General features: G+C 51.7%; 1 protein-coding gene and 1 long non-coding RNA gene across 4 annotated transcripts; one reads left to right on the top strand and one right to left on the bottom strand.

Annotated features, from left to right (window-relative positions):
• Positions 1-212: 212 nt before the first annotated feature.
• LOC133053879 (uncharacterized) lies at positions 213-8,297 on the bottom strand. The gene is made up of 3 exons (XR_009692341.1): positions 8,025-8,297; positions 6,747-6,825; positions 213-4,224 (listed from the first exon to the last, which is right to left on the bottom strand). It is a non-coding gene; the product is annotated as an uncharacterized LOC133053879 (long non-coding RNA).
• A 141-nt stretch (positions 8,298-8,438) lies between these two features.
• Positions 8,439-26,730, top strand: ZDHHC7 (zinc finger DHHC-type palmitoyltransferase 7). 3 transcript variants are annotated; one of them, XM_061138314.1, is made up of 8 exons: positions 8,439-8,592; positions 18,182-18,267; positions 19,879-20,199; positions 21,537-21,661; positions 22,855-22,951; positions 23,392-23,473; positions 24,155-24,285; positions 24,887-26,730. In XM_061138314.1, exons 3-8 carry the CDS (start codon positions 19,885-19,887, stop codon positions 25,061-25,063), a joined length of 927 nt encoding a protein of 308 aa, XP_060994297.1. In that variant the 5' UTR covers positions 8,439-8,592; positions 18,182-18,267; positions 19,879-19,884; the 3' UTR covers positions 25,064-26,730. The 3 variants fall into 3 exon arrangements, with proteins under 3 accessions (XP_060994297.1, XP_060994298.1, XP_060994299.1); XM_061138315.1 differs by lacking the exon at positions 8,439-8,592 and adding an exon at positions 8,690-8,815; XM_061138316.1 differs by lacking the exon at positions 8,439-8,592 and adding an exon at positions 15,637-15,689.
• The last annotated feature ends 1,055 nt before the right edge of the window (positions 26,731-27,785 follow it).

Genomic DNA, 27,785 nt, shown 5'->3' with positions numbered 1-27,785 from the left:
GGAAGGGTACCGTGAGGCCGATTGATTTTTTTTTTTAAAGGGGGCATCTTAATAAGCTGATGGATTCCACTTTCTGCTCCAGAACTCCTACGCCCATCAGCATCTTTTCACCAGATACAGTAAACACAATTTTCGGGCTGTCTGGCTTGGGTTTCTTCCACATCTCTTCAAAAGAACAAACCAAACCACAAAAGGTAAAAAATAAGTGTGCTTCGGACACTTTTTTTAAGCTTTTTATTTTATATTGGAGTATAGCTGATTAACAGTGTTGTGACAGTTTCAGGTGGACGGCAAAACGACTCAGTTATACATGTATCTGGAAGATTTTTCAGTTCAAGAGCAAGCATAGGAATATAAATGGACACCCCCCTCCCAAACATTTTGGGGTTATGGCAAGCTTGGTTCTAGCACCTAGTCAAACAGACTGAATCATGACACTGCAAATTCTCTGAAAACAGTGCCAGAGCTACACGGCAGAGCTATAGAGCGCCTTTGGGTGGGTAACTAAGCTGTGTCCAACTCTTTTCGACCCCATGGACTGCAGCCCTCCAGGCTCCTCTGTCCATGGGATTTCCCCAGCAAGAATACTGGCATGGGTCACCATTTCCTTCTCCAGGGTATCTTTCTGACCCAGGGATCGAACCTGCATCTCCTGCATTGGCAGGCAGATTCTTTACCACTGAGTCACCAGGGAAGCCCTTATAAGGCTCGACCTTTAAATAAATGTCCTGGCATCTGAACTAGGACAGAATGTCAGCTTCAGAAAACTGGGGCGGGGGGTGTTCTCTGAAGTCCAAGGCGTTAGGCAGGAGGAACTGGAGTTCTGCCACTTAGACGAAAAGACGACCTGTGGATTGACGATCAAGTGTCTTTTCTTGTGCCCCACACATGGAGCTGCTGGTCCCTGGGAAGGTGGCCTGTTAAGACTTGCTTGGGAAGGTTTAAGGGACCAACGGGAAGGAAAGATCTGGGAGCTGTGGTTCTATAAGAGACATGGGGCCTTCAGCACCTCAGCTGCTTCTGGTCCATTTCTAATTTGCATGACCAGCTCCGTGTAGTCATCATTTGTGAGAAACAGATCTCTTTTTTAAGCTTCGTGTGAATTCAGAGAAGTGTAAGACGGTCTTCATTCCCTTATGTGGGCACTACAGATGGGGGCATCCCGCAGGCTACAAGACCATCATGAAGACTGTATGGAATGGAGGAGGATCGTACCTGTGACTGGAGGAAGTCCTACCTTGGTTCAGTGAGTGAACCCAGCACCAGAAGTGGACTCTTGCAGCCTTGTTCTCACTCTGGTGATACCAACTATTCAGGAAAATTGGAAAATGAGGGTTCATTCCGGGTCAGACTCCATTTGGGGGAAATATCATTTGTCCTCAAGAGATTCATCTGTCTCTCCAAACCTCAGAAAAGATCTTCTGAACTTGCCAGAAGGTTGGAGAGAAGCACATGACACGGCCATTTTACTTAAAAAGGGGAAGAAAGTAAATTCTGCAAACCACAGATCAGTGACCTAGACATTGGGCCTGGGAAACATTCAGGACAGATGACTCATGAAAAACATCTGTGACCCCTCAGAAGAGGAAGCACCAGTGGCAAAGATCAAGTCATGCTGGGTTAACCATGAGATTTCAAGATACGAAATCTATACTGGTAATTCGAGGAAATATAGAACTAGTGTGTTTGGACCTAGGAGGTATATTTACCAGAATGTAAATGTGTAAGTGACAAAAGTCCAGGCAAACTGGTTTTTCAAAAAGAGGGAATATAGGGACTTCCCTGGTGGTCCAGTGGTTAAGACTGAGCTTCCACTGCAGGCGGTGCAGGTTTGACTCAGGTGGGGGAACTGGGGTCCTGCATGCCTCAAGACACAACCCCCCCCCCAAAAAAAAAAAATGGTAAAGTGGTAATAGTAGGAATACAGTGGCTTACATGACTGAAAAGTTCTGGGGTTGGCCCAGCCAACCCCAGGGGCCAACTTGGATCCAGGGGCCAAGTGACATCATCAGAACTTGGGTCTCATCTCTCTCACCTTCTTGACTGCTTCCCTTTGAGGTGGGCTTCATTCTCAGATCAGATTTTTTCTTCAGGATTTTTTTTTCTCCTTAGTATCTTTTTTTTTTTTTTTTTGAGTATCATTGCTTTACAATGCTGTGTTAGCTTCTGCTGCACAACAAAATGAATCAGCCATGTGTATACGCGTTTCTTCCTGTAGAGGGCGTTTCAGGAGCAGGAGGCTATGAGTTCCTCTCCCAGTTGTATGACCTTCAGCACACGCCTTAAACTCCATGGGCCTGTTTCTTCATCTGAACAAGGGGCCAGCCAATGCATGTTCATTCATTCATTTACTGCGTATTGCACTGTCGCAGGAATGGGAGAGAAGGAGGAATTTTTTATAATGTGCCAGGGAGGAAGACACGCTGAAGGGCAGGAGAGAGCCAGCTTGGGATTCCAGAGAACGCACAGCCCGAGGCACAGCCCTGCCGCCCCCAAGGGCTCTACCTGCAGCCGGAGGTGAGGTGACCCAGTGAAAAGGAATTCAGGAACGTGTCACTCCACTTTGGGTTGTTTAGACTTCCTGGGCCTTGTTCAACACCTTGGGTTGGGGAGCTTCAGCCTTCTGGCTTCCCTGATCTGGCTGATGCATTCCACATCACAATCTCAGTGGAAAAAATAAGAAACTCCCTTCTGAATAAATTTCTGATTTTTCCACTATACAGCCCTTGGAAGTCTCTTTCCCTCCCACTGTTGAAGTACCAGCATACAAATCATAAATGTACAAGGCTGAATTTTTACCAAGTGAACACTCATACAACTAGCACCCAGCTCAAGAAAGAGAAGATCACTAGCCCCCTAGCATCCCCACTACAGTGGTAGTCACAGCCCTGCCCTGTCTTCCTATACCAAAGGTCAGTTTTGCCCAATTTTGAACTTTTATTCAACATCCTGTTTGTGAGATTTACTTGTGTGTAGTGGACACTTTCATTCTGTCTAGTATTATATTTCACTGTATAGGTATACTACTATTTGTTCATTCTAGCCCCAAACTGCAAACCACCTGAATATCCATAAACAATGCTGTGCTGTGTATTGCGGGAACATTCTATCACACGTCTTTCCATCTGTCTTCAGTAGATACCCCTGTGGGGTGGTTTAACAATCACATTCCTGCCCCCAGCAGTGAAGTGGATGGAAGTCCCAGTTTCTCTGCACGCTCACCAGCACTTGGTGTTTTTCCATCTTAGTCATTCTAGTGGGTATGTAAATAGTATTTCATTGTGGTTGAAGTTTGCATTTCCCTGATGACTAATGAAAATTAGCATTTTTTCACGTTTGGATTTTCTTCTGTGAAGTACCTGTTCAAGTGTTTTGCCAATTGTTCTATAGGGTTGTCTCATTTATTTTAAATTTTTATATATTTAAAAATGGATACATGGTTTACAAACTTAACAAGTTACAAACCTATTCCTTGTACATTTTCCCAGGGATTGTATATATAAACATATATATTCCCCAGATCTTCTTTTTCAAATACACAGTTTTACACCATAGTTAGTTGGTGATGGACAGGGAAGCCTGGCGTACTGCAGTCCATGGGGTCGCAGAGTCAGACACGACTGAGCAATTGAACTGAACTGACATGATAGAGTTAATATACCTCAAAGATCACTGCACAGTATTCCATTCCTATGTATAACATACTCTACTTAATATACTGACAGCATATAGGGCGATGCAGTTTTTTGCTTCTACAAACATTCTACTGTAAATACTGAAGTGCAAACATCTTTGTGTGCATGAGGGACTCTATCTGGAGGATAAATTGCTGAGTGGGATTGTTGGGTCAAAGGGTAAATACAATTAAATTTTTGTGATTCATACTTCTGTCTTGCTCTGCAAAGAGCTGAGTAAAGTGACAATTGCACCAATTTGGTCTTCCTGGCCAACACACAGAATCGCCAAACTTTAATGTTCATCAACTGACTAGGTGAAAAATGGGATCTCCTGATACTCTTAAATCTGCATTCATTCCTTTTACTTTGAATGAGGCTGAACATCTTTTCATGTGGTTGAACAGAGGCTCCACTTTAAAAGAACTATCTCGTGGGATGAGTGGTTAGCTGCACACTAGCTCCTGATGGATACACAGAACTGATCCTGGAGCTGAGATGTCCTCATTCCTGTGAGGACGTCCAATGGTAGGTGTTTGGTTCCATGGGCCTTAAGAAATCAAGGAGAGACAAAAAAAAAAAAAAGTGTGTTGAACCACAGTCTCAAAACAGGAAGAAACCTTAGAAATCAAGTCTAATCTTGTATTTTTTTAGAGATTAAAAAAAGCTGAGGCTTAGAGAAGGGAAATGACTTGCAGAAGACCACATATCAAGTCTATTGAGAAAGAGATGAAAATCCTTGATAAGAGTTGAATTGTTTTTGTCAACTGTTGTCATCCTGTTAGATATTTTGATGAATGATTTCATCATGCTGTTTCCTTTAGCAACAGGGCAATTTTCAAGTTACAGTAAACAAACCCATACAAGTGTGGGGGCTGAGGAGAATTACAAGTCTTTTTGTGAAAGACTTTGAAATGGGTCACAAAATTATTGTGTGTCTTCAGTGGACAACTAGGTGTTGTCGTGCACACCCTTGGGATATCTGGGTCTAAGGATCTTTTTGTTTGCTTTAAGCTCTTTCTAACTCTATAGGATTTTTTTTTTTTTTTTTTTTTTTTGCAGCATCAGGTCTTAGCTGCAGCACTAGGGACCTTTCATTGTGGTGAAGGGACTCAGTAGCTGTGGCATGTGTGGGCTTAAGTGCCTCCCAGCACACGGCATCTTAGTTCCCAGGCCAGGGATCGAACCTATGTCCCCTGCATTAAAAGGCGGATTCTTAACCACTGGACCATGAGGGAAGTTCCATTCTATAGGTTTAAAATTTATTTATTTATCTATTCATTTATTTGGCTGTACTAGGTATTAGTTGCAGCCCTTGGGATCTTTAGTTGCAGTGTGTGGGATCTAGTTCCCTGACCAGGGATCAAACTCGGTCATCCTGCACTGGAAGTGCGCAGTCCCAGCCACTGGACCCAACAGGGGAGTCCCAGCTCTATAGGTTCTGGAGAATAGACAGCAAGGCAAGTGATTCTGTTACCAAGGCTGTTGCCCCAGAATCTTACCCTTGCCCCTCCTTCAAATGAAATCAGTGTGTTTTTTTCTCTTTAATTTACTTAATTTTTAAATTTTTGGTTGTACCATGTAGCATGCAGGATCTTAGTCCCTGACTAGGAATCAAATCTGTGCTTCCTGCAGTGAAAGCTCAGAGCCCTAACTACTGGGACCACCACAGAACTCCAAAACCAATCATTCTTATCTAAGAATATCCCATGGACAGAGGAGTCTGGTGGGTTACAGTCCATGGGGTTGTAAAGAGTTGGACATGACTGAGCAACTGAGCACCCACAAGCACACACGTTTCAGGAGGAAGATGCAAAGAGAAAAAGTAACAAGAACTGATTAGAACAAACTAGGCCAAAGACTGGGGAAGATTTGGCTTCCTCCAGTGGACCTTGAGTCCCATTATCAGCTCACTCTAATATATTAGCACACGCTAAATGACACGCTCACCAGCGCCAGGACAGTTGACAACTGCCAGGACAACAACTAAAAAAGCCCACACAACCACTGCAGAGAAGAGAGCAACAGTTTCAGGTCCAAACCACACCCCTGTTCTCCAGTAAGTCAGGAATATTCTTTCCACTCCTTCCAATTCCTTCCTTTTAACCTTGACCTTCTAATATATTTGGTGGCTCCACCAGAATTGGGTTGAGAGCTGATTTGCAAACTAGGTTCCCCCTTTCCATCCTTTGGCCATTGAATATAGCTTGTGTGATTCCGCTCTCAGCACCGCTTTCAGGAAAAAGACAAGAGGTCTCCATGCAAGTCCAGTTGACCTGCTTGGTAACAACTCTTGCCCACCGATATCTGACATTCAAAAGAAACTTGTCTGGCAGAAATTCAACTGACTTCCCCACTGTAGAAGCCAGTTTCGATTTGGTTCAATTAAACAAATTGTTTTTTTTAATTTTTTGGCCACACCAAGGGATGTGGGATCTTAGTTCCCCAACCAGGGACCGAACTCGTGCCCCCTGCGTTGGGAGTGTAGTCTTAACCACTGGCAGCATCCTGACTGCCTACATGTACCTGTCTTTTGGATTCATCTTTGAACCACTTGTATCATTCATCTTACCTACTTTTTCCCTCGTAAATTAGTGAGTTAAATCTTTGACATGTGTTTATATTTGTATGAGAGTCATGATTTAACTTTTAAAATTTCTCAGATCTGATTGTTGTGTTTATTAACTTATTTTTAAAGATACTTTTGTGGAGAAGGATAAATTAGGAGGTTGGGATTAACATATACACACTGCTATATATAAAACAAATAACCAACAACGACATACTGTATAGGACAAGGAACTATACTCAATATTTTGCAATAACCTATAAGGGGAAAGAGTCTGAAAAGGAACATATACACATATATGTATAACTCAATCACTGGGCTGTATACCTGAAACTATATTGTAAATCAACTATACTTCAATATTTAAAAAGATGTCTTTTCACGTTGTTCATAGCAAGTGTATCTTAAGCATAGCAACCACTTGCAGTCTCGACATTATCCAAAGACAATCACCCTTTCTTTCAGCCTATACAAAAAGAATCGCGCACAGATTGGAAGCCTACCTCTCTTTTCTTCCTTGTGGAAATAAATATGCCAGGAGATAGGAGGGCTTCCCTGATGGCTCATCGGTAAAGAATCTGCCTGCAATACAAGAGACACAAAAGACTCTGGTTCGATCCCTGGGTCAGAAAGATCCCCTGGAGGAGGAAATGGCAACCCACTCCAGTATCCTTGCCTGAAAAACCCCATTGACAGAGGGTTGACAGTCCAAAGGGTCAGAGTCGGATACAACTGAGTGAATAAGCACAGGAGACTCAATGAGGGTTGACTGAATGTATGAAAGTGAAAGTCGCTTAGTCCTGTCCGACTCTTGGCGACCCATTCTCCAGGCCAGAATACTGAAGTGGGTAGCCTTCCCCTTCTCCAGGGGATCTTCCCAACCCAGGAATCGAACCCAGGTCTCCTGCATTGCAGGCGGATTCTTTACCAGCTGAGCCACAAGGAATGTATGCTGCTGCTACTGCTGCTAAGTCGCTTCAGTCCTGTCTGACTCTGTGCGACCCCACAGACAGCAGCCCACCAGGCTCCCCGCGTCCCTGGGATTCTCCAGGCAAGAACACTGGAGTGGGTTGCCATTTCCTTCTCCAATGCATGAAAGTGAAAAGTGAAAGGGAAGTCGCTCAGTCGTGTCCGACTCTTCGCGACCCCAAGGACTGCAGCCTACCAGGCTCCTCCATCCATGGGATGTTCCAGGCAAGAGTACTGGAGTGGGGTGCCATTGCCTTCTCCAAGAAGGAATGTATAGCACCATGTTAAATGCACAGGGACAGTAACAAAAATCTTAAACTTTTAAAAGTTGGAATTCAATGACTAATGCACCTTTTACTTCCAAAAGCTTAGCTATATAAGCATATCTGGGAGCAAGAATGGTAAACTGTGAGAAGGTGGCTTGCAGACAATGAGATTCTATCCTTCACCCTCAATTAGTTTCTATCAATCTTACAAGTTAGTGTTAAGTTAGTTACAAGTTAGTACTTAAAGAATTTAACAACAAACACTAACTGAGCGCCTACTTCCCAGCCCTGCGGAAATTGTTCCCATTATAGGAAATACTCCCCAACCACCACACACACACACACACACACACACACACACACAAAAGCTAACCACGTTTCTACCTTCGACAAACTTAGGACTCAGCATCTGTAAAGGGGCCGCTGGGACGCTGTGGTGTCCAGCCCCCCCGAGGCTGTTAATCGGGAATCACGCATACAGCGGCGCTTCCCCTTCCCCCAACGCGCTTTCCGGCCCAGGCGTCCCCCTGGCGCTTCTCCACTAACCCGTGATCGGGTTTCTCATCCCCGCGCGCCGGACGCACAGCTCGCACCTCTCGCGCTCTTCTCCCGCGCCGCCGCGGGCCCCTGGACACGCGGGTCCGAAAGCCTGCGGCAGCCCGTAGCCCCCATCCTTTCTCTTCCCCAGACGTCAGCTTGCACGGATCGCTTTATTTTAGAAAGCGGACCTTGAGACTATGGAGGGCCATCTTTCCCTGCGAACATCCAGTTTTTAGGACCCGCGGTTCCAGAATCGCAGAAGCCCCGCCCCCGCCCCCGCCGCGGCGCGGCCGGATCTGCGCAAGCGCGGCGCCGCCGACCCCTAGCGGTTCACTTCCGGGAGCCGAGCCTCCGCGCTTCCCCGGCTGGCCTCCGGGTCTCGTGTCCCCCTGGGCGGCCGACCCCCTCCGACCGGCCCGGCGGGACCGAGCCGAGCCGCGGGGCCCGCCGTGGCCTGGCCATGAGCGCGGCCGCATGATGCGTCCCTGCCTCGGCCGCTGCAGTCGCCGCCGCCGCCGCCGCCGCCGCCGATCGGGAGGAGCCGCAGCGCCGGGCGACCCCGCCCGGGCCTCGGGTGAGCTCGGCGGGCCGGGTCGGGCGGGCTGCTGGCACCCGGCTCTCCCGGCCGATCCGGGGCCCCCCGTCCGCCAGTCTCGGGCGCCTTGCTCCGTCCTGCTCCGCCGCGCCCCGCCGCACCTGCGACCTTCCTGAGTGCCTCTCGGGGGCACCTCTGTGCCGGCGCTTGACTCCTTCCTCTGCCGGGTGTCTCCTCGTCCCTCCTTGGTGCACCTCTCGGGGTAGGGCCCGAATTGCAGCCCCAGCTTGTTGCCTGACCTTAGGCGTGACACTCAGCTCTCCCAGCCACAGCTCCCTCCTTTTGATAGCTAATAAGGGGGTGGTTAGGGCCAGAAGACACAGTAGCTATAAACCCTCTGTAAGCTGTAAAGAGTAGTTTATGGGCTTGCATTACAATAGGCTTTCTTAAACATCGCCTATGGCTTTTCAAATGCGCCTGTTCTTCACTCCTTTATACGTTTTTAGCTTTTCTTTTTTGTTCTTTGCCAGCTCCCTCCTCTTCTCTTTCCCTGTCCAGGATCTTTTCAGGGGTTACCTACCAGGCCACCTGGGACAGTCAGGTCAGCCTTCAGGGCAGTGTTTGAATCTTGCTGCAGCCAGAATCATCTCTCCTGAGGAGTCATTGCTGCTGGAACTGTCTCTCTTCGCTGTTGGATGGAGACACTTTATTGGCTTGTGGGTAACCGGTTTTATGAGTGTAAGAACTGTCCACATGGCTGCTTTGTAGCTTTTTTTGCTGACCAGGTCCTGTAAAATGCAGTCCAATCAATGCAACAGTGCTTAACATTTGCAGTCTGCTTAGCATTTGTACTTAATGCACATAGATTTATCTATTTTACTGCTACTGTCTCAAATCTCAGTCTAGAAAGCTAGACCCCCGTCCGCCAATCTCGGGCCCCTTGCTTGAGGGTCTGGAAATCTCGGTCAACATATATTCCTTCTTAGACTATTCACCTCAAAGACTGTGAATTGAATCTTCTGATACTTCTACAACTTTTAATTTTTTTCAAAGTCAGACCTAGTTGTTTGATGCTGTCTTACAACTTTTATGAAACCAAAGGCAACTTTCAAAAGTCACCTTGTTAAATTTGCTTGTTAGTAGGTCGGGATACTTGATTAAAGAGAAAGTCACTGGGGGTATTTGAAAAATGGGGTGGAACACACATGTTAAATTGCATCTCTTGAACCTTCTGGTAAAAATGGAAGGATCAGAGTGATGGACACTATTGGGACTGTGTACTTTCTGGAATGAGGCTGGTAGGTTAACTTTTGAGTTGTGAGGTGGAGGAGAATGAGACTAAATGAAGGCAATTTCCTAAAGAATTCATAAAACAGCAGGTGGAACTCTCTGCACACATCTCAAGTCAAAGTGAAATGAGTAGACATGGATACAGAGTTTGTTTTGTGTTTTTTAAACCAGTGACTCAGAGCCTGCCTCGATTACAGTGAGTGAACTGGGAAATACCGGCATGACTAGAATGACCTCAGTGAGAGGGAAAGTACTGAAAGGAACTCTGTATAAGAACTGTCTTGAGCCAGTCAAAAGCCTGGATGTGCCTTTCCACTTTTACTGAAACTGTTCCCTGCAGGCTTGGACCCTTTGGTGACATAAGTAATACCATCTTTGTTAATTTGAGGAACTGGACCGAACAGTAAGTTCTCATATGAAGTTAATGCTTGGGATGAATTGAGTACTAGTTTTCCTGATGATTCCAGACCTTCCCTGCTCCAGACCATGCTGAACAGTTCTAAGGATAGTTTTCTTGAAGCAGCTTTTTGGGGGTCAGTCAGTTCAGTCGCTCAGTCGTGTCCAACTCTTTGCAACCCCATGGACTGCAGCACATCGGGCTTCCCTGTCCATCACCAACTCCTGGAGCCTACTCAAACTCATGTCCATTGAGTCCGTGATGCTGTCCAACCATTTCATCCTCTGTCGTCCCCTTCTCCTCCCGCCTTCAATCTTTCCCAGCATCAGTGTCTTTTTTGGGGGTATGTTTCTTTAAAGTAATGTTTTGTTTACTTTTCTGGCCACACCATGAGGCTTGTGAGAACTTAGTTCCCTGAGTCAGGAATTGAACCCATGCTCTAAGTAGTGAAAGCAGAGTCCTAACCACTGAACTGCCAGGGAATTCCCTAAAGTAATGGTTTAATTATAAAATTAATACATACTTGTTTTGTTTAAAAAAAAATCAAACACTAGAGCAGAGCATAAAATATAGAGTCCCAAACACTTACTCTTGCTCCTTGTTGTCCTGTAGTTTATGTCCTGTAGTTTATGTGTCACGTTAACAACCTGTGTGTGCCCCTTCAGCTGTAGTACCCAATAATTGAGCCACCTGCAGAGCTGGTCAGCTACAAAGTCTAGAGGGAACAGTTTACCTTGTCTGTACTTTGGTCTGCCTGTTCCGGGATGGCATTTCGTCAATCACTTGCCTCTGATTTTTTTTTTTCTCTTTCACCCACTTCTTTGCCTCTATCTACAGACATGTTCTTGTCTCGATTACTGCTTGATTCCATTCTTGAAAAAGCGCCAGTAGAATTTTATTAATTGTCTGATAAAATCCAGACTCCTCTTGGGGCCAAGATAATGCCTTATATTGGTACAGCACCTCATAGTTTTGAAAACACTTTATCCTGCAGTGCTCTCTGTGTCTTGGGTGCTTGGTGAATGAATGATCTTGCTGGGTAGAGTGGGAGTCTTCTAAGGAGACAGCAGGAGCAGAAGCACAGGGCCGGGGGTGGGTGGGGGGGTGTCCACAGACACAGCAGGGAAACAGCAGGAAGGCTGGGCAAAGAGCCTGGAGAGGCCCCGGAGCCAGATTCAGTGGAGCCCTGAATGCCATGGCCCCAAGGCTTGGCCCCTCTATCGGTTAGATTCTGCAGAGGGACAGCGAGAGGTGAGGGGAGCCTGAGCTTGGGTCGTGGGAAGGCAGGCAGGGGAAGGGCCTAGCGGCAACAAGTGTCAGCAGCTCCTAGGAGGAGGGACGGGGAGGAGGACTTGGGTCTCGAGGGGAAGGTGCATAGTGCACCTGGGTGTGCGGGGAGCATTATCAGTTAATGGGAGGAGAGGCCGGCTCTGTTAAGCCGGCGGTTTAGGTCATTCCGGGAGAGGGCACGGGGCGTGTGCAGCCCCGGTAATTAGCAGGAGCAGTCAGGATAAAGAGGCTTCCAGCTTCTCTTGAGACAGGCTTTTTACAGCGTTATCTTGGTTGAAATGCTTTTAATTCTTAGCGTTCTGTATTTCCAAAACTCACTCTGTCACAGAATGCATTTTCTAAAACCACGTGCTCTGGGAGGCCGTGTGTTTTAATAGAAGAACATGGGCTTTGGAGTCAAAACTCCAAAGTTGTTTTTTTCTTAAACAGACCCCCACCTGACTGACAGGCTGTGGCTGTGATACGGGGATAAAGGCGGGAGCTTTGGTATTTTGTCCTTGTGGCTTCGAGGCTGCTTCGCGCAGCCTGTGCACTCCTGGGGACACACCCAGAATAAACCCTGCTACTGGGGGTCCCGGTCCTAACCTGTCCACATTACCCCACCCCAGACTCCCACTTCTGACTCTTTTCCCTAGTCCTTTCGTGTTCCTGTGGGCTTCATTTTTGCTTTTTCTTCTCTCACTCAACAGGTATTTGCAGAGGTCAGGGTGTGCCGGGGATAAGAGTAGAACATTCCATTGAGGTGAGGACAGCGGAAGGAGACAGTGGGGGTGGGAGGGAGGTGAGGGGGAGGTCCACAGGCCCCACACGGGAGGCCTGGGGGTGTTGTTCTAACCGTAGAGGCAGCCACTGGCTGGTTTTGATAAACCCGGGAGTGGCAGGGTCTGACTTCTGTCTGTTAAAACTGGCTCCAGATGCTGACTGGGGAATGGGTTAGGAGCCGGAGAGTAGGTTGGGGGGTGCGCAGAGGCCGCGAGTGTGTAACAGTGCTGGTTCATGCAGCCCAGGTGAGGGCTCCTGAGCCTTCATCAGGCGAGGCAGGCTGGTGGAGGGTGGCGCACATCTAGGCAGGTTTTGAAAGTCAAGCTCACAGGAAGGACCTGCTCATGGGTGAAGTGTGGAGGGCTAGGGGAGAAAAGTGACGTGAAGGGTGTGTCCTGATTTTTGACTTTGGCAACTAGGTGGTGGTGCAGGTGCCGTTTATCAAGATGACAAGGTGGGATCCCAGCAGTTTGGTGGGTGGAGAGGTTTCTGCTTTGACCTGACTGTGGTCTTGTTGAGTAACCGGTCAGAGACACTCAACAGCACATTCTTTGTTTGGGGGTTTCCCACATGCATTTTCTCTAACTTCACGGAACTGAGCTCTTGGAGATCAGCTGGAGAGCACACAGCCAATGAGGAAAACCCAAGACCCCGCCTGAGCACCCCAACACTGAGGTGTCTGTGGAGAGAGGGGCCTGCCAGGAGTCTGGGAGTGACTGGCGGGGAAGGGGAAGAAGCCCATGTCGCCCCCACCTCCACCGAGAGCCTCGGCTCCTTCTGTGTTTCTCAGTTTGACCTCTTTTGTTTTAGTATGAAGGACCTTTCGAGAGAGGTTGCATAAGTTTACTGTTCACAGAATGGCCGATATGCCAGCATACCACTGAGACTTGGCTTCGGTCCGTTGTTTTTTTTCCCTCAAAGGTTTATATTCTGTTCTTCAGCTTCAGTAATTTGAGAAGAAAATAGTGGTTCATATGGCATACATTATTGGTCTGGTTTCAAAGCCCAAACTAAATCTTTCATGATTGCAAATGGATGGAAAGAACATTTAAGAACGTAATTGCAGTTGCAGTGAATGCACTGGGCTAGGTGATCTGCACGCTCCCCTCCCTCAGTGAGGAGCCTGTGTCCCTGTTGTCTCCCCGCCTCACCCAGGCCCATGCTGGCTCGCTTACACCGGGCTGCAGCCGTCTGCCCTTCTCCTAAGCCTCCCCTGCTACAGAGCAGCCTGTTGGCGGGGCCACATGTGACATCTTCCCGTTATCCCCGGTGACGGCACCTCCTTGGAGTTCTTAAAATTCTCCCTGGAAGCTTATTTTTTGGTCATAATTATTTCCCTTACATCATAGTAAGTTGAGAAAACAACAGGAAATCCAGAGAATGAACTTTAGACCAAATGACGGAAAATGTACCAGGGCGGACCATTAAAGAGGCTAAATCACACACAGGTACCCCTGCTGACCCAGCCTCAGGCCCACCTGGCTCCCGAGCCCACCTGCCAGGCCTGTGTGTGCTGACTGCTCCAGCCATCGTGCGCCTGCCCCCATCTGCTCCCTCCTGGCCCTGCTCTGGGTCCTGGCAGTCCCTCCTGGTTGCCTGCCTTCCTCCTTCCACCCCAGTCGTACTTGGTCAGTGATGGCTCTAAAACATCTGTTTACCAAAGCCCCAGTGTCTCCCTTTGCAGCAGAACGAAGTGCGGAATTCCAGATGTCCTAGCTTGGCCTCTGGGTGCTTCCTGGGCGGCCCGGCCTCCTTCCCTGCCTCCCTTACGCTGGGGGCGGGGTGGGAGGTGCTGCAGCCCGTGGGTTCCCTCTCTTCCCTCCGTGCCCCTTGCACCGTTGCCTTCCTGGTGGACACCGCTCTGTTCTCTGGACAGGGTGAGCTGTTGTTGGCTCTCTTCGTCCTCACCCTCTGCTGTCACTGGGGGAAACACCGAGACACCACTGCGCAGGCCGGTTCCCATCTCTGGTGTGTGAGCGCTCCTGGGCCGGGGGCCTGTCTGCGGTCGAGCATCCTGTGGGCCTCACGTGGTGTCTGGAGCTTGGGGGCCCGCCCCCACGTCTGAATGCAGCAGATCTCAGGGCGCTGCGTCTGCTTCTCACGCCGCCTCTGTGCCCAAGGCAGAGATTTGCTTACTGCTCTTTTTTATAGGTCAGCAGTGGGTGTCTGAAGAGTAGAACAATGCTGAGTGTAAAAGCAGCGCATTAATGTAAACATGAACACCAGACTCTAGGGTAGGCATTCCTGTTACTGCAATAGCAACTGATCCCCGAAGAATACTGATGTCTTTTGTTTACTTGTTTTCAGTTTGTTTATGAGATGCATTTTCTGTCTATAGGCATGAAGAGAAAACACTGGGGGAGGAGATTAATAAGACACTTGCCCACAGGTACTGTCAAGGGTCGACTGAGACAGGGCCTGGCTCAGAAGGCAGAGTCCGCGGGGAGAGCACCTAGAACGCGGCTGTTACCGCTCCCTTCACACCTGCACACGCACCTGTGCTGGTGGTTTTTTCTCTTCAGTTCTTAGTTGAGGAATAATTCATGTAAAATGAAACGGACAATTTTAAGTGTGTAATTTTTTGTTTTATTTTAAAATATGTATTTGGCGTGCTGAGTCTTCGTTGCAGCATGTGGGATCTGGTTCTCTGACCAGGGGCTGAACCCGGGCCCCTGTCTTAGGGCTGCGTCCTAGCCACTGGACCAGCAGGGAAGCCCCCTAACTGTCCTCTAACAATTTGCTGATTTGGTCCTGACAGTGTGTGCGTGTCTGTAGCCTGCTGCCTTGGCCACATAGGGGACTTTGCATCAAATCAGAAAGCTGCCTTGGGGTCTCTGTCCTTCCCTCTTGTGGTCCAGCCCCATTCTGAGTTCTTTCAAAGTACATTAGCTTTGCTTGGTTAGAGGGCCATGGAGATTGACTCCTACTGAATACATTCTTCTGTATCTAACCTCCCCCCATTTTTTAGTATGAGTTGTAGGAATAACTTGGTGTGTTTGTTCATCCCCTGGGGGGGCATGTTTGGGCGTTCTGGTTTGGTGGTTGTGATGAAGGGAGCAGCTGTGACCAGCTGTGTGCATGTTCTGTGTTCACACTCAGGCGTGTGTGGTCACTCACGCAGTCATGTCCGGCTCCGCAAACCCAGGGACTGTGGCCCATCAGGCTCCTCTCTCTGTGGGATTTCCCAGGCAAGAATGCTGGAGTGGGTTGCCATTTTCTTCTCCAGGGGATGGTCCTGACCCTGGAATCAAACCCAGGCAAGAATGCTGGAGTGGATTGCCATTTTCTTCTCCAGGGGATGGTCCTGACCCTGGAATCAAACCCGCATCTCCTGCATCGGCAGGCGGATTCTTTACCACTGAGCCACCTGGGAAGCCTGGGTCACATTCACCTTGAGGTAAATACCTAAAAGTGGAATTTCTAAGTCACAGGGCGGGTGTTTGGTTTTACTTGGAGAAAGTGCCAGACCACTTTCCAAAGTGGTTGCTGTGTTGGTTACTTTTTAAAATTTATGAAAGTAACTGGGGATTTGGCCTCACTGTAGAGATTCTGCTTAGGCCCGCGGCCTGGGATGCATTGACCTGTGTTTTGCAGAGTCAGTTTTCTCTTAAAACACTGCTCACATAAGCTCATTTGAAGATATTCAGAATGAATGTGAATGAAAAGTGGAAAATATTGCTAAGCATAATTAGGCATTACTGGTTCAGCACGTTATTCAGCATTTAAAGTTGTTGGCTACGCATAGATACTTGAATAAAGTTACTATATGTAAATGCCAGATTTTAATTTAAAAGTCAGCTCTGGGCTTCCCTGGTGACTCAGTGGTTAAAGAATCCGCCTGCCAGTGCAGGAGACGTGGGTTTGATCCCTGATCTGGGTAGATCCCTCACGCCATGGAGCAACCAAGCCCAAGCATCACCACTCCTGAGCCTGTGCCCGGGAGCCGCAGCTGCTGAGGCCCACATGCTGTAGAGCCCATGTCCTGCAAGAAGAGAAGCCGTGGCAGTGAGAATCCCACGCACCCCAACTAGAGAGCACCCCCTGCTCTCTGCAGCTGGAGGAGAGCCTGCAGAGTAACGAAGACCCAGCTCAGCGAAAAATAAATAGGTCAGGTTATCAATACACACAGTTATCAAAAAGAAGGTCACCTGCTGTAGGTTAAGCAGCTTGTGGTCCATGGCCACATGTGTTACTAAGAGTTCCGAAGGCACTCAGAGTCACAGGGACGCCAGAGAGCTTTGGTGTGCGGGCCAGCGCTGGCTGTGGGCAGGAGGTTGTCCAGCTCAGTGTGGAGGCGGGCAGAGGAGCCTGACCCCAGAACCAGCACGCGGAAGGGGGCGCACGTGGCCAGGATGCAGCGAGCAGCCCCCGGTTCCTGGGGGGACCCAGAGTCCGTGCCCTGGAGACGACCAGGGAAGCTTAGCCTGCCTGCTCCTCAGTCCCACCAGTGCTCTGGCGCCTCACCGTCCTTCACGCCAGCCCTCTGGCGTCTTAAGTTAGGGGTCTTGGTTTCAGAAAACAGACACCAGCCGAGGATTTGCCCAGCAGAGCAGTGTCACACTGTAGGACACAGGGTGCAAACGGAGCGGGCCGGCTGTCAGGCGCCGGGGCTAGGGGCTGGGGGCTGGGGCAGCAGTGGAACCGTGCCAGGAAGGACGTCTCGGCTGGGGGCTGCCTTTGCCAGACAGCCCGTCGTTCGGAAGTTGGTCCTCTGATTCCTTGTCTCTCCTGTGGTCTTTCTGACTTTTCTTCAGTTTGTTTTTTAGTTGATTTACAATTCTGTGTCAGTTTCAGCGTACAGCAGGGTGATTTGATTATATGTATATATATGTACACACACACGTGTGCATGCGTGTGTATGTGTGTATTCTTTTCCAGATTCTTTGCCATTATCATTCTTACAAGGTGTCAAACGCAGTTCCCTGTGCTATAGAGCAGGTCCTTGTTGCTTATCTAGTTTCTATATGGTAGCGTGTATCTGTTAATCTCAAACTCCTATTTCCCCTGCCTCTTTTTTGTTTAATTCTCCTTTCTGGGAGGCTTCCCACTCTTCCAATCCTGTTTTTAAGATTTTAAAATTCTATCATATCATTTTTCAATAAGTAGGAAGTTCTCAGAATGTTCCTCTTTGTCTCACAAAGGCAGTCTCTTATTTCTTTGGTTTTCTTCCCTGTGCATTATACCTGCTCTTAACTCCTGTTTCCCTCTGGCTTCTTTCTGGGGCTCTGTCTCTCATGACACCTGGTTGGGGCTTTCTCCAAAATATCTGACTCTTGGCCGTTCGCTGACATTTAAGCATAAGATCTGCCAGGCGCGTGGAGGGGGCCGTGTCCGTGGTCAGCTGGCCTCTGGCGGCCCTGCTCTTGGGGAAGCCTGGCAGCACTCTGCCCTCTCTGGGGGATACCCCCGCCTCGTGGTGTCAGTCGGCCTTTCTTCCTGGGCCAGATGAGTGCTTCCAGGAAGGCTGTCTGCTCGCCCACCTGCCAGTGAGCCCAGTGAGCCCGGCCGCTCCTCCCTGTCCCGCCTGCTCACTCGTGCCGCCCCTCCCGGGGCCCTTCCCCTGGGGCCCCTGGCGCACCTCTCACCTCTCACTCCCGTCGTTTACTGCAGTTCCTCGGCTGTGGCTGGTGAAACAGTTACCTGTGGAAATGCAGGCTGACTAGATTTGGTCTGGATTATCCCCAGGGCTCTTTCTCGAGGGATTTTGGCTTACAGGTTTTATTTAAAACCGGGGCTAATGTAACGGGGGGTAAAACGGACAGGTTTAAAATTTTCAGGATTCTCAGTCAATTTACTAGTAAGGAAAACCTACAGGAGTCATGATTTCATAAAGATAGTTCTGAATGCCAGAACAAGTCACTTTTCTAATTAGATTTTATTATCTTCCAGATCCTATCACATAGGACAGTATGTACCGTAAGATACTCAAGAAAAGGCACAAAATATTCAAGTGATGTCTAGTGATAACTTGTGAGGTAAGTGTCTCCCTAGGTATATAATCACTGTTCCCTAAGTGCTCGCACTGACTTGCACCCGTTGATGGTTGAGAGTCCCCTCCTGTCTTTGCTTTGCTGACCACCTACCCTAAGAGTATAGTGAGTCTCTGGAGCAAGACCCCGATTATTAGCAGGAGTCACAAAATGAGGGTAGTTCTCCAGTCTACATCACTGGAAAGGTTTTGCTTGAATGGCTGTCACTTAAACAATGGATATCTGCAGCGTTGCCCTTGGTGTTCTGGGAAGTGAGGCTTGCTTTAACAGGAGGAGAAACAGGTTCAGGGGTGTAGACAAAATCCCATTAAACTAGCCATGAAAGTAGAAAACCGATGATGCGATATCTGCTTGGCCTTCAGTCAACACACTATGCTTTCAGGTTTCTCTCAGGAAACTGAAATCCGGAGCATTCCTTTCGAAGGCGCTGCTGCGGAGTGAGGTTGCACCCTCGCCCTGGGGCCGCGGCGCCCGTTGCCCTGCCCTGGTGTGCCCAGTGTCTGTAGCCGAGTTGGGCCTGAGGGAACAGTTTCTGCACTTCCTCCCCTCCCTTCCTGTCACACTGACATGGCGTAGGTGCTGTGACTCAGCGGCAGGCACCTGCGCTCGGTCACCGAGAGCCCAGTGTGCGCAGCCCAGCCTCCCCGCGTTCATGGACTGCTTTCTTGAACATCTCGGGAAGTAACTGTGGGGTATGAGACTGTCTTCCCTCTCCCCCCGGGTGGGTGTTACACATCTGGCCCTGAGGCACACAGCGGGACACAGCGGGACCCTAACGTGCCCTGGGACGGTCCCCGCCCAGGTGGGTGTGTGCGCGATCACTCTTGTCACAGTCAGAGCTGCCATCTGCGCCCCTGTTTCTGGACCAGACAGCCATGCTCTGACGAAAGGCTCTTCCGTCTCCGGACGCATGGCTCTGCTCCCTGCCCAGCACCCAGGTGCCACTTCTCAGCCTGCAGCCTACCTGAGGAGTAGCCATGCAGCAGTGGGATTCTGGCCAGAGGATTTTCTCAGCCTTGGTGGACGTGTATGACCCACTAGGAAGCTTGTGTGGCGATCACCAGGCCACTCGCCAGATCTGAGAGAGGGACCAACCTCATGCTGTTGCATCTGGTTGTAAATGAGATGAGAGGCGTTATAGGGGTGCAGAGACAGCAGGATGTTTATGAGGAAAAGTGCATGTCTGACTCTCCATGTTCTTGCCTGTCAGGTAATTTCCCAGGAAATGTTGGAGAGTTGTCAAAAGAACAGACCAGTGAGTGAGGGAAACTGTCAAAAGAATGAGAGAGGAAGGGCATTCTAGGAACAACATAAAGAAGATGGAGATTAAAATGGGAGCCTGCCTCAAAAACATGCTCACCCATCGTCAAAGAGTTAGAACTTGGGGGAAGGGAGAGCACACGCAGGGTGAGGTGGAGACCCGTCGGGTGAGAACCCTGAGCTCCGCATCCGGGGGCCAGCATGGACATGAGCAGCAGGAGTCACCTGTCCACCAGGCTTGGTCCCCTCGGGCTCGGAGCCTGGGCCCCGCAGTGTGCGTCTGGCCGTCGTCCTGTGTCGTCCTGCTGAGGCGTGCCCCCTCCCGCCTTCCCGCAGGGAACCATGCCGTCCTCAGGGCACCGGCTGCGGGACGTCGAGCACCACCCTCTGCTGAGCGAGAATGACAGCTACGACTCCGCGGCCTCCTCTCCCGCCGAGGCCGACGCGGCCGACAGGGTGTGGTTCATCCGCGACGGCTGCGGCATGATCTGCGCTGTGCTGACCTGGCTGCTAGTCGTGTACGCGGACTTCGTGGTCACATTCGTCATGCTGCTGCCCTCCAAGGACTTCTGGTACTCCGTGGTCAACGGGGTGGTCTTCAACTGCCTGGCGGTGCTCGCCCTGTCGTCTCACCTGCGTACCATGCTCACCGACCCTGTGAGTGCCCGCCCTCGCAGGGCTTTCCTGCCAGGTCTGGGCTGGGGAGACACCAGCGGCTGTGGCCGGAGGGTCTCGCACTCCCGTGGCCTTGGGGGTCAAGTTCCTGGGCACAGGCTGGCAACCTGGTCCTCGGCGTCCCCGCCTTGGGCTGCACATCTGTCCTCTGAGCACGCAGGAGCGCTCTTGGGTGGGTGGGTGGGTGGGGGTCACGTGCCTTACTGTGGAGCAGCGAGTGTGTGTCCATGAGAACGAAGGGGCGGCACTCCTAAACCTGGTCCCTTTCTTCTTACGGAACCTGTGACCCTCCCCCACATCACTTCCTTCCGGTGATAGGGCAGCCTGCCCGGCTCCTGCGGGCCTTGGAGCCCAGTGGTCCTCGGTCTTCACACGCGCCTGCTGGGCTTTGCAGACGTGGTGTCAGCCCGGCCATGCCGAGCTGGGCTCGGCTCCTCCGTCCCCGGCAGCGGGCTATGTCTTTACTCCTGCTGACGGCGGTGCCCTGCCATCTTCCCCGCCCTTGATATCCCCACACGCCTGCTCTCTCCTCCCTAGTGGGGCTCCTTCTCCAGAAACACGTATTTCTGTGTGAAGGACAAGCCCCATGGGGCACAGAAACGAGACCCAGGCCTACTCCCAGTCTACACGGCCATGGCTTCCAGAATGATCTTCCAGACATGATTTTCACTGCCTGTGTCCACCACCCAGAGAGGAAACCCTCCGCTCTGCAGCCTGTGGCCCATGGCCACCCAGCACACCGGGTTCCCTGGCCCTCTGCAGCTCCCCAGTGCTGGGGGCTCGTGTGGACACCCTTTGAGAGCCTGGTAGCTACTCCCACCCCTGGGGCTGGACACCTGGGGGTCAGGGGCCCAGGGCCACAGTCCCCGGGCTGTGATAGGTGTGCAGGGAAGCATTATGTAACTTTAAAACACGAGATAAAGTCCTTTTTCCGACTGTTTTGTTCAGCCACCCCCTGCTGCAGCTGATAGGAAACCTGTGGGTGTGCTTATCAGGGACACCCTGCCCAGAGCCCAGGGTGGAGGGAGAGTGGCTGAGCAAACACAGCCAGCCTCTGGCGTGTCCTGCATGAAGTTGGAAAAATCCAGGTGACTCACCACATCATGAAGGATAATGTGCTACTTGAGTTCATTTTATAGCTTAATTTTTCATGAAAACAAAACTTCTGGTCCTACATTACATAATAGCTGTTTTTCACATTGATATAAGTGGCAAGGACAGCATTGTAAATGTTAAGACTAATTCCTAAATTTACTGGGTTTTTTTCTTTCTTAAAACTTCTCTTCTCCCAGCTAAAATACATTGTTATTAAACCATAGGGGGCAGTACCCAAAGGAAACGCTACTAAAGAGTACATGGAGAGCCTGCAGCTGAAGCCCGGAGAGGTGATCTACAAGTGCCCCAAGTGCTGCTGCATCAAGCCTGAGCGCGCCCACCACTGCAGGCATGGCAGCTCTGCCCCAGGGGGACCGCGGGCCCTGGGCTGGGGGGGGGGCCCTGAGCGTGCCCACCACTGCAGGCATGGCGGCTCTGCCCCAAGGGGACTGTGGGCCCCGGGCTGGGGGGGGGGGGGGGGCCCTGAGCGTGCTCACCACTGCAGGCATGGCAGCTCTGCCCCAGGGGGACTGTGGGCCCTGGGCGTGCCCACCACTGCAGGCATGGCAGCTCTGCCCCAGGGGGACTGTGGGCCCTGGGCGTGCCCACCACTGCAGGCATGGCAGCTCTGCCCCAGGGGGACTGTGGGCCCTGGGCGTGCCCACCACTGCAGGCATGGTGGCTCTGCCCCAGGGGGACCGCGGGCCCCGGGCTGGGGGGGGGGGGGCCTGAGCGTGCCCACCACTGCAGGCACGGCGGCTCTGCCCCAGGGGGACCGCGGCCCGGGCTGGGGGGGGGGGGGCCCTGAGCGCGCCCACCACTGCAGGCATGGCGGCTCTGCCCCAGGGGGACTGTGGGCCCCGGGCTGGGGGGGGGGGGGGCCCAGAGCGCGCCCACCACTGCAGGCACGGCGGCTCTGCCCCAGGGGGACTGTGGGCCCCGGGCTGGGGGGGGGGGGTGGGCCCTGAGCGCGCCCACCACTGCAGGCATGGCGGCTCTGCCCCAGGGGGACTGTGGGCCCCGGGCTGGGGGGGGGGGGGGGGCCTTGAGCGCGCCCACCACTGCAGGCATGGCGGCTCTGCCCCAGGGGGACTGTGGGCCCCGGGCTGGGGGGGGGGGGGGGGCCTTGAGCGCGCCCACCACTGCAGGCATGGCGGCTCTGCCCCAAGGGGGACTGTGGGCCCCGGGCTGGGGGGTGGGGGGCCCTGAGCACGCCCACCACTGCAGGCACGGCGGCTCTGCCCCAAGGGGACCACGGGCCCCAGAGCGGGGGTGGGGGGTGCTGAGCACCCACCACTGACAGCAGGGAACCCATTTCCAGGCAGTCTGAACACCCACCACTGGAGGGACCCCCCATCCTTAGGGCAGCCTGAGCAACGGCTCCTCCCCCCCCCACCGCTGGGACCACTTCGAAAGGACATCCTGAGCACCCACCTTCCCTGGGGCAGGATCCCCTGGGGCGGCCTCTTAGCAGAGCTGTTTTCAGTGGGTGGTGTTTCTTCAGAGCACAAAATTAGTGAAAATCTAACTTCTCCTTCTCAGCATTTGCAAAAGATGTATTCGGAAAATGGACCATCACTGCCCATGGGTGAACAACTGTGTCGGAGAAAAGAATCAGAGATTTTTTGTGCTCTTCACTGTGAGTAAAGATACTACTCATGTAGTGATTTGTGTTGAGTCTTAATTCTTTATCTACAGTCTTACCTGAAACGAGTGCATGTTTATTCTGACATCAGACCTGCAGTCCCTTCTCTGGGGTTCAGATTACAACTGTGCTGTCGCTGGTGGGGAGTCGCCCAGCAGATGAGTGTGTGTTGCCTGTGTTGCTCCAAGTGTTCACTGTGATTTAACTCTCTCCTGGATACCTTGTTCAGTTGTCACTAAAACGTGTTTTCCCCATGGTGTATTAGTCTGCGCAATTACTATCCTTGGTCCCGAGTGACCAAGAGGAGGCACGTCACCTGCTCCCTCACTGCTGCTGCCCGCCTCCCACACCCTCCCTGAGTCCGAGGTGTGGCAGTGGATGCACGGGTCCTCACCCTAGGTCCTGGCACCGTGCTGACCAGTGTCTCCCTGCAGATGTACATCGCTCTGGCATCCGTGCACGCGCTGGTCCTCTGTGGGCTGCAGTTCATCGCCTGCGTCCGAGGACAGTGGACAGGTAGGCCTGGGGGCGGCTCCTCTTGCCCGTGCCACGGTGGGGAGAGACGGAGGAAGAGGCCTCCAGTTTCAGAGGAAATCCTCAAGGTTGTCTTACGAATTAACGGAGCATTTTGAGAGGAGAATGTGGGAAAGTTCTCACACTGCCATTTACCTGGCATGATGAAGCCATATATATATATATGTACACACACACACACACACACACACACACTCGGTCTTCCTTAGTCAGCTGATAGTTTCTGCTGAGTTCCATTTGTATCCTGCAGACCTTTGAGACTGAGTGGAAATTCGTATGATCCCCGCAGGCCTGGTGTGTGCTCTGGCCACTGGCCAGGCATCATTCAGGGCCATCGGATGAGGCAGGACAAGCCGTGTGGCATGGACTCGTGTGTGTGCCCTGCTCACAAGTGTAGGCACAGGCAACTCCCATCTTTTCTGGCTTTAGTTGTCTTTTAATACACAGTTCAGTACACGAATACACACACGAACGAATGCTGGCCTGGTAGGGCCACCCTCTGCCCCGGGCGGACAGCAGGTGTGCCCGTGAATGAAACGAGCTCGCTTCTCTGTGGACAGTGGCACAGAGGGGGCCCTTCCGCGAGCTGGACCCCCGCACCTGCGGCTCAGGACGCTGGGGGTGCTCAGACACGCCTCACAGCCAGCCCCCTCTCGTTCGCAGAGTGCAGTGACTTCTCCCCTCCGGTCACTGTCATCCTGTTAATCTTCCTGTGCCTTGAGGGTCTGCTGTTTTTCACTTTCACCGCGGTGATGTTCGGCACCCAGATCCACTCCATATGCAATGACGAGACGGTACGCCCCTCCTCTGCTGGGTGTGTGTGGCCTCAGTGCACCGGAGTGGGTGGGCAGTGGACGCAAGGGCCTGGTGTTCCCCAGGAGGTGGGCGGAGTAGCCCTCATGGACCATGACAGCTTCACTGCCTGTGTCCCTCTCCCCGGGCACAGCTCAGGGCTCAAGGGTCCCTTTGATTTGAAAGTCAACAGAGCCAGGCAGGTGGAGCCAGCAAATGCCCCATTTCTCAGAGACCCCGCTCTCGGCAGCTGAGTGAGTCGCAGGGACTGGATCACATTCATGCCTTTCAGCTCAAGGCCTCTAGCAGGCACTTGACACGTATTTGTAAGACCCAGAAAGAAGATCAGTGCCTGGCCCAGAGGACCGGCTCCCCTCGCACCCCTGGGGCTGCCTGAGCTTTGCACCCACCTGGAGGCCCCTGCCCAGCTGTGTCTGATGTGGTCTGGCCCGGTGGCTAGAGCCCGGCTGTCTGCACAGGGGCCCACAGGGCTGGCACCAGGACGTGTGGTTCGGGTGGTGGCCACTCACCTGCCCTTCCTGCTCAGTACCTGCCCAGGGTTTTCCCGCTGCTGCCGCCCACTTGCTTTTCTTTCTCTCCCAGGAGATCGAGAGGCTGAAGAGCGAGAAGCCGACGTGGGAGCGGCGGCTGCGGTGGGAAGGGATGAAGTCCGTCTTTGGAGGCCCCCCCTCGCTGCTCTGGATGAACCCCTTCGTCGGCTTCCGATTCAGGCGACTGCAGACGAGACCCAGGAAAGGGGCCCCAGAGTTCTCAGTGTGAGGCCCTCTCGTCACTCCAGAACTTGTCCATGGACTTAAATTATCTGGGGTTGGAAAGGGTATCAACAGCTCCCCTGGGACCCCAAGGGCGAGTGGACCAGCGGCCTGCAGCGAGCGGGGCTTCACACGTTCATGGTCACAGACGGCAGGTTTCCCCCACGAGTGACGTCACTGTCCAGTAATGAAGGGATGTGGCCGCTCGGAGAAGCCAGACGTCATTCCCTCCCTGCACGGTCAGGAGTCTGTTAACACGCTCAGCGTTTTGTAGGAAGCTGTGTGGGCTGTTACACGGGTTGTTAGAATCCTATGTGCCGAGCTGCTTTCCTCAATCATGAAGAAAAGCCAGTCCAGTGGACAGGAACGCCACGGTTGGTGGCCCTGGGACTCTTCGGGCCCCCTCAGTCCAGGAGGGGTCTGGACACAGGAGCCCGTGGGGGCTACGGGAGCAGCAGGGCTGTATGTTGCTCCTGGCCTGGAGCCAGTGGGCCCTGACCCCATGAGCAAGTCCTCGCGTGTCAGTGTGTGTGCGTGCACGTGTGTTTTAAAGTGGGCCGTGTTGTTCAGGCAATGTGTCATGGGGGTGTGCTGCAAACAAGCTATTTTTTAGAAACCAATGTTTCAGGGAAGAGGGGCGAGCTGTGCGGGGTCCCCTCCCATGGGGTTTACATGAATGTATTGCATACTGGAGAGTATCGAGATCCAAAGAACAGTCACTCCTGTGTGGTCCTCTGTTGCCCTCCCTCCTGTTTTCAGTTTATTTGAACAATCTGGAGTGCCTGACAGGGATTTGGAACTGCGCTGTGTGGTTCTGGCCAGATCAGCGGCGTGGACTGGCCCCTCTGTGGCCCCGGGCTTGCACGGCTGACCCTGCAGGAGGCGGGCGAGGCCCTGAGAAGGGGAAGGGACCTGGAGGCAGGAGCCCTGTGGACCTGGTTTGCAAACAGTATTCAGGATGGCAACAACTGGTTTGATTTTTTAAATTCTTACTTTTGGGGGGTATCCTTTTGTTTGTTTCTCTACCCACGTCACAAGTGATAAAACAGGACCCTTGGTGCAGAGTTTAAAGTTATGCCAGAAAGCAAACAGCTCCCCGCCCTGGGGATTCGCCTTAAACTTGCCTGGTCTGTCCATGTTTTACGGGATTCCACCATCTCTGACAGAGTCTGGGGTCTCCAGCCCCCTTCCACGCTGAGAAGAGTGGGCATCTCCCGCCTGGTCTCCATGCCTCTCTGCTCACCCATGAGCCATTTTGCTTTTGTTTGAATTAACCCATCCTCTATCCTGACCGGGGCTTCACCATTCCTGATCCAGGCTGACAGCAGATGTAGCCGAGGGGAACAGGCTGCAGGGTAGAGGTGAGGGGGCTCAGTCACTGCAGAAAAGGGGGTGGGGGGGGGGCTGAGTCACAGCCGAGGACAAACAGGAGACAGGAGTTCCCGAGGTTGTTCTGCACACTCATTTGCACATCCGTCACTGGGGTTGGATGTGTGTACTGAGCTTCAGTGTGAGGCTTTTAATATGTATATCCTGGTTATCAATAAAAATTATCGAAGTGGTTGAATCCTGTGAGACTTGGCAAATATGTGCAAATCAAGTATACTTGACTTTTCAACCTCTTCTTTCAATGTAACTTTTGTAAGAAATAAAGTCACCAACTGACATTGTCCAGCAGTTTGTCCAGTGGCCGGTTCTTGGCGGGTTGTGGGCGTGTCTCCGTGCTCAGCTTTGCCTCGGCTCATGGACGCCACACCCGGGCCGCGGTGTCCAGAGCCCCTACAGCGCCTGAGACGTGTGATTCAGCACCAAGGTCGTGCTCACACAGGTTGCCGTTTCCACATTTTTCATTTTACTCTCAGTTGATGCACCTCGTCTCACTTAGCTTTGCACTAAAGCTTCCTTAATTTTTTAGTGTACTTGGAAATAAAAAGTTTTAAAAATCCCTTAAGTGCTTGCTGGGATTCACCAGTGAAGCCATCTATTCCTGGACTTTTATATTGGGAGGTTTTTGATCACTGACTCCATCTCCACATTAGTTATAGTTCTGTGCAGACTTGATAAAACTAGAAATGAAAGACTATACATTATAACCAATGCCAGAGGAAGATCACAAGAGACCACTGTGAGCAACTATGGCCAGCAAGCTGCATGACTAGAAGAGGGGGATCGATTCCCAGGATCAGAAACATACTGAGACTAAGGCACGAAGAAACAGCATCCACTAGAAGACGCCAGCCGAGGTGGGTGCCACGGTGTGTTTGGGAAAGCATGGCCAGTCATCACTCTGGTCATTACTGCTCTGGGGAATGCAGAGGCAAGTGCCAGCGGCACATACTTTGTTTTGAGGAATTTGTGGGGGCAACGTGAGACCTCAAATCGCTAAAGCAGCAATGTTCAAATCAAATGAAACGTCTGAGGTTTAATTTTGCTTCTATTGCATCTCCTCGTTCTGTCATCCTTGAGGACGTCGTGTGGAAAGTCAGGAAAGAAGAGAGTGCTCCTTCAGAGTCAGCCGCCTGGCCACTGCTGGGATCTGCTGAGACCGTGCAGGGCGGGTGGCCCTTGCAGGTCTGCCGTCTTGGAATAGCTCTGCTACTTTCCCTACCCCAGCCAGCCTGAAGAAGGGGTCACCCTGCTCTGAGGCCAGTGGCACGTCTGTCTGAAGGCCTGGAGACATCTTCGGATCGCCAGGTGCTGGTGGGCCCACTCTGAAGGGGACGTGGTCC

The sequence above is a fragment of the Dama dama genome, chromosome 4 (assembly GCF_033118175.1).
Source record: "Dama dama isolate Ldn47 chromosome 4, ASM3311817v1, whole genome shotgun sequence".
NCBI classification, from domain to species: domain Eukaryota; kingdom Metazoa; phylum Chordata; class Mammalia; order Artiodactyla; family Cervidae; genus Dama; species Dama dama.
Note: the sequence above shows the minus strand (reverse complement) of the source record. Positions and strands in the feature narration are given on the sequence as shown.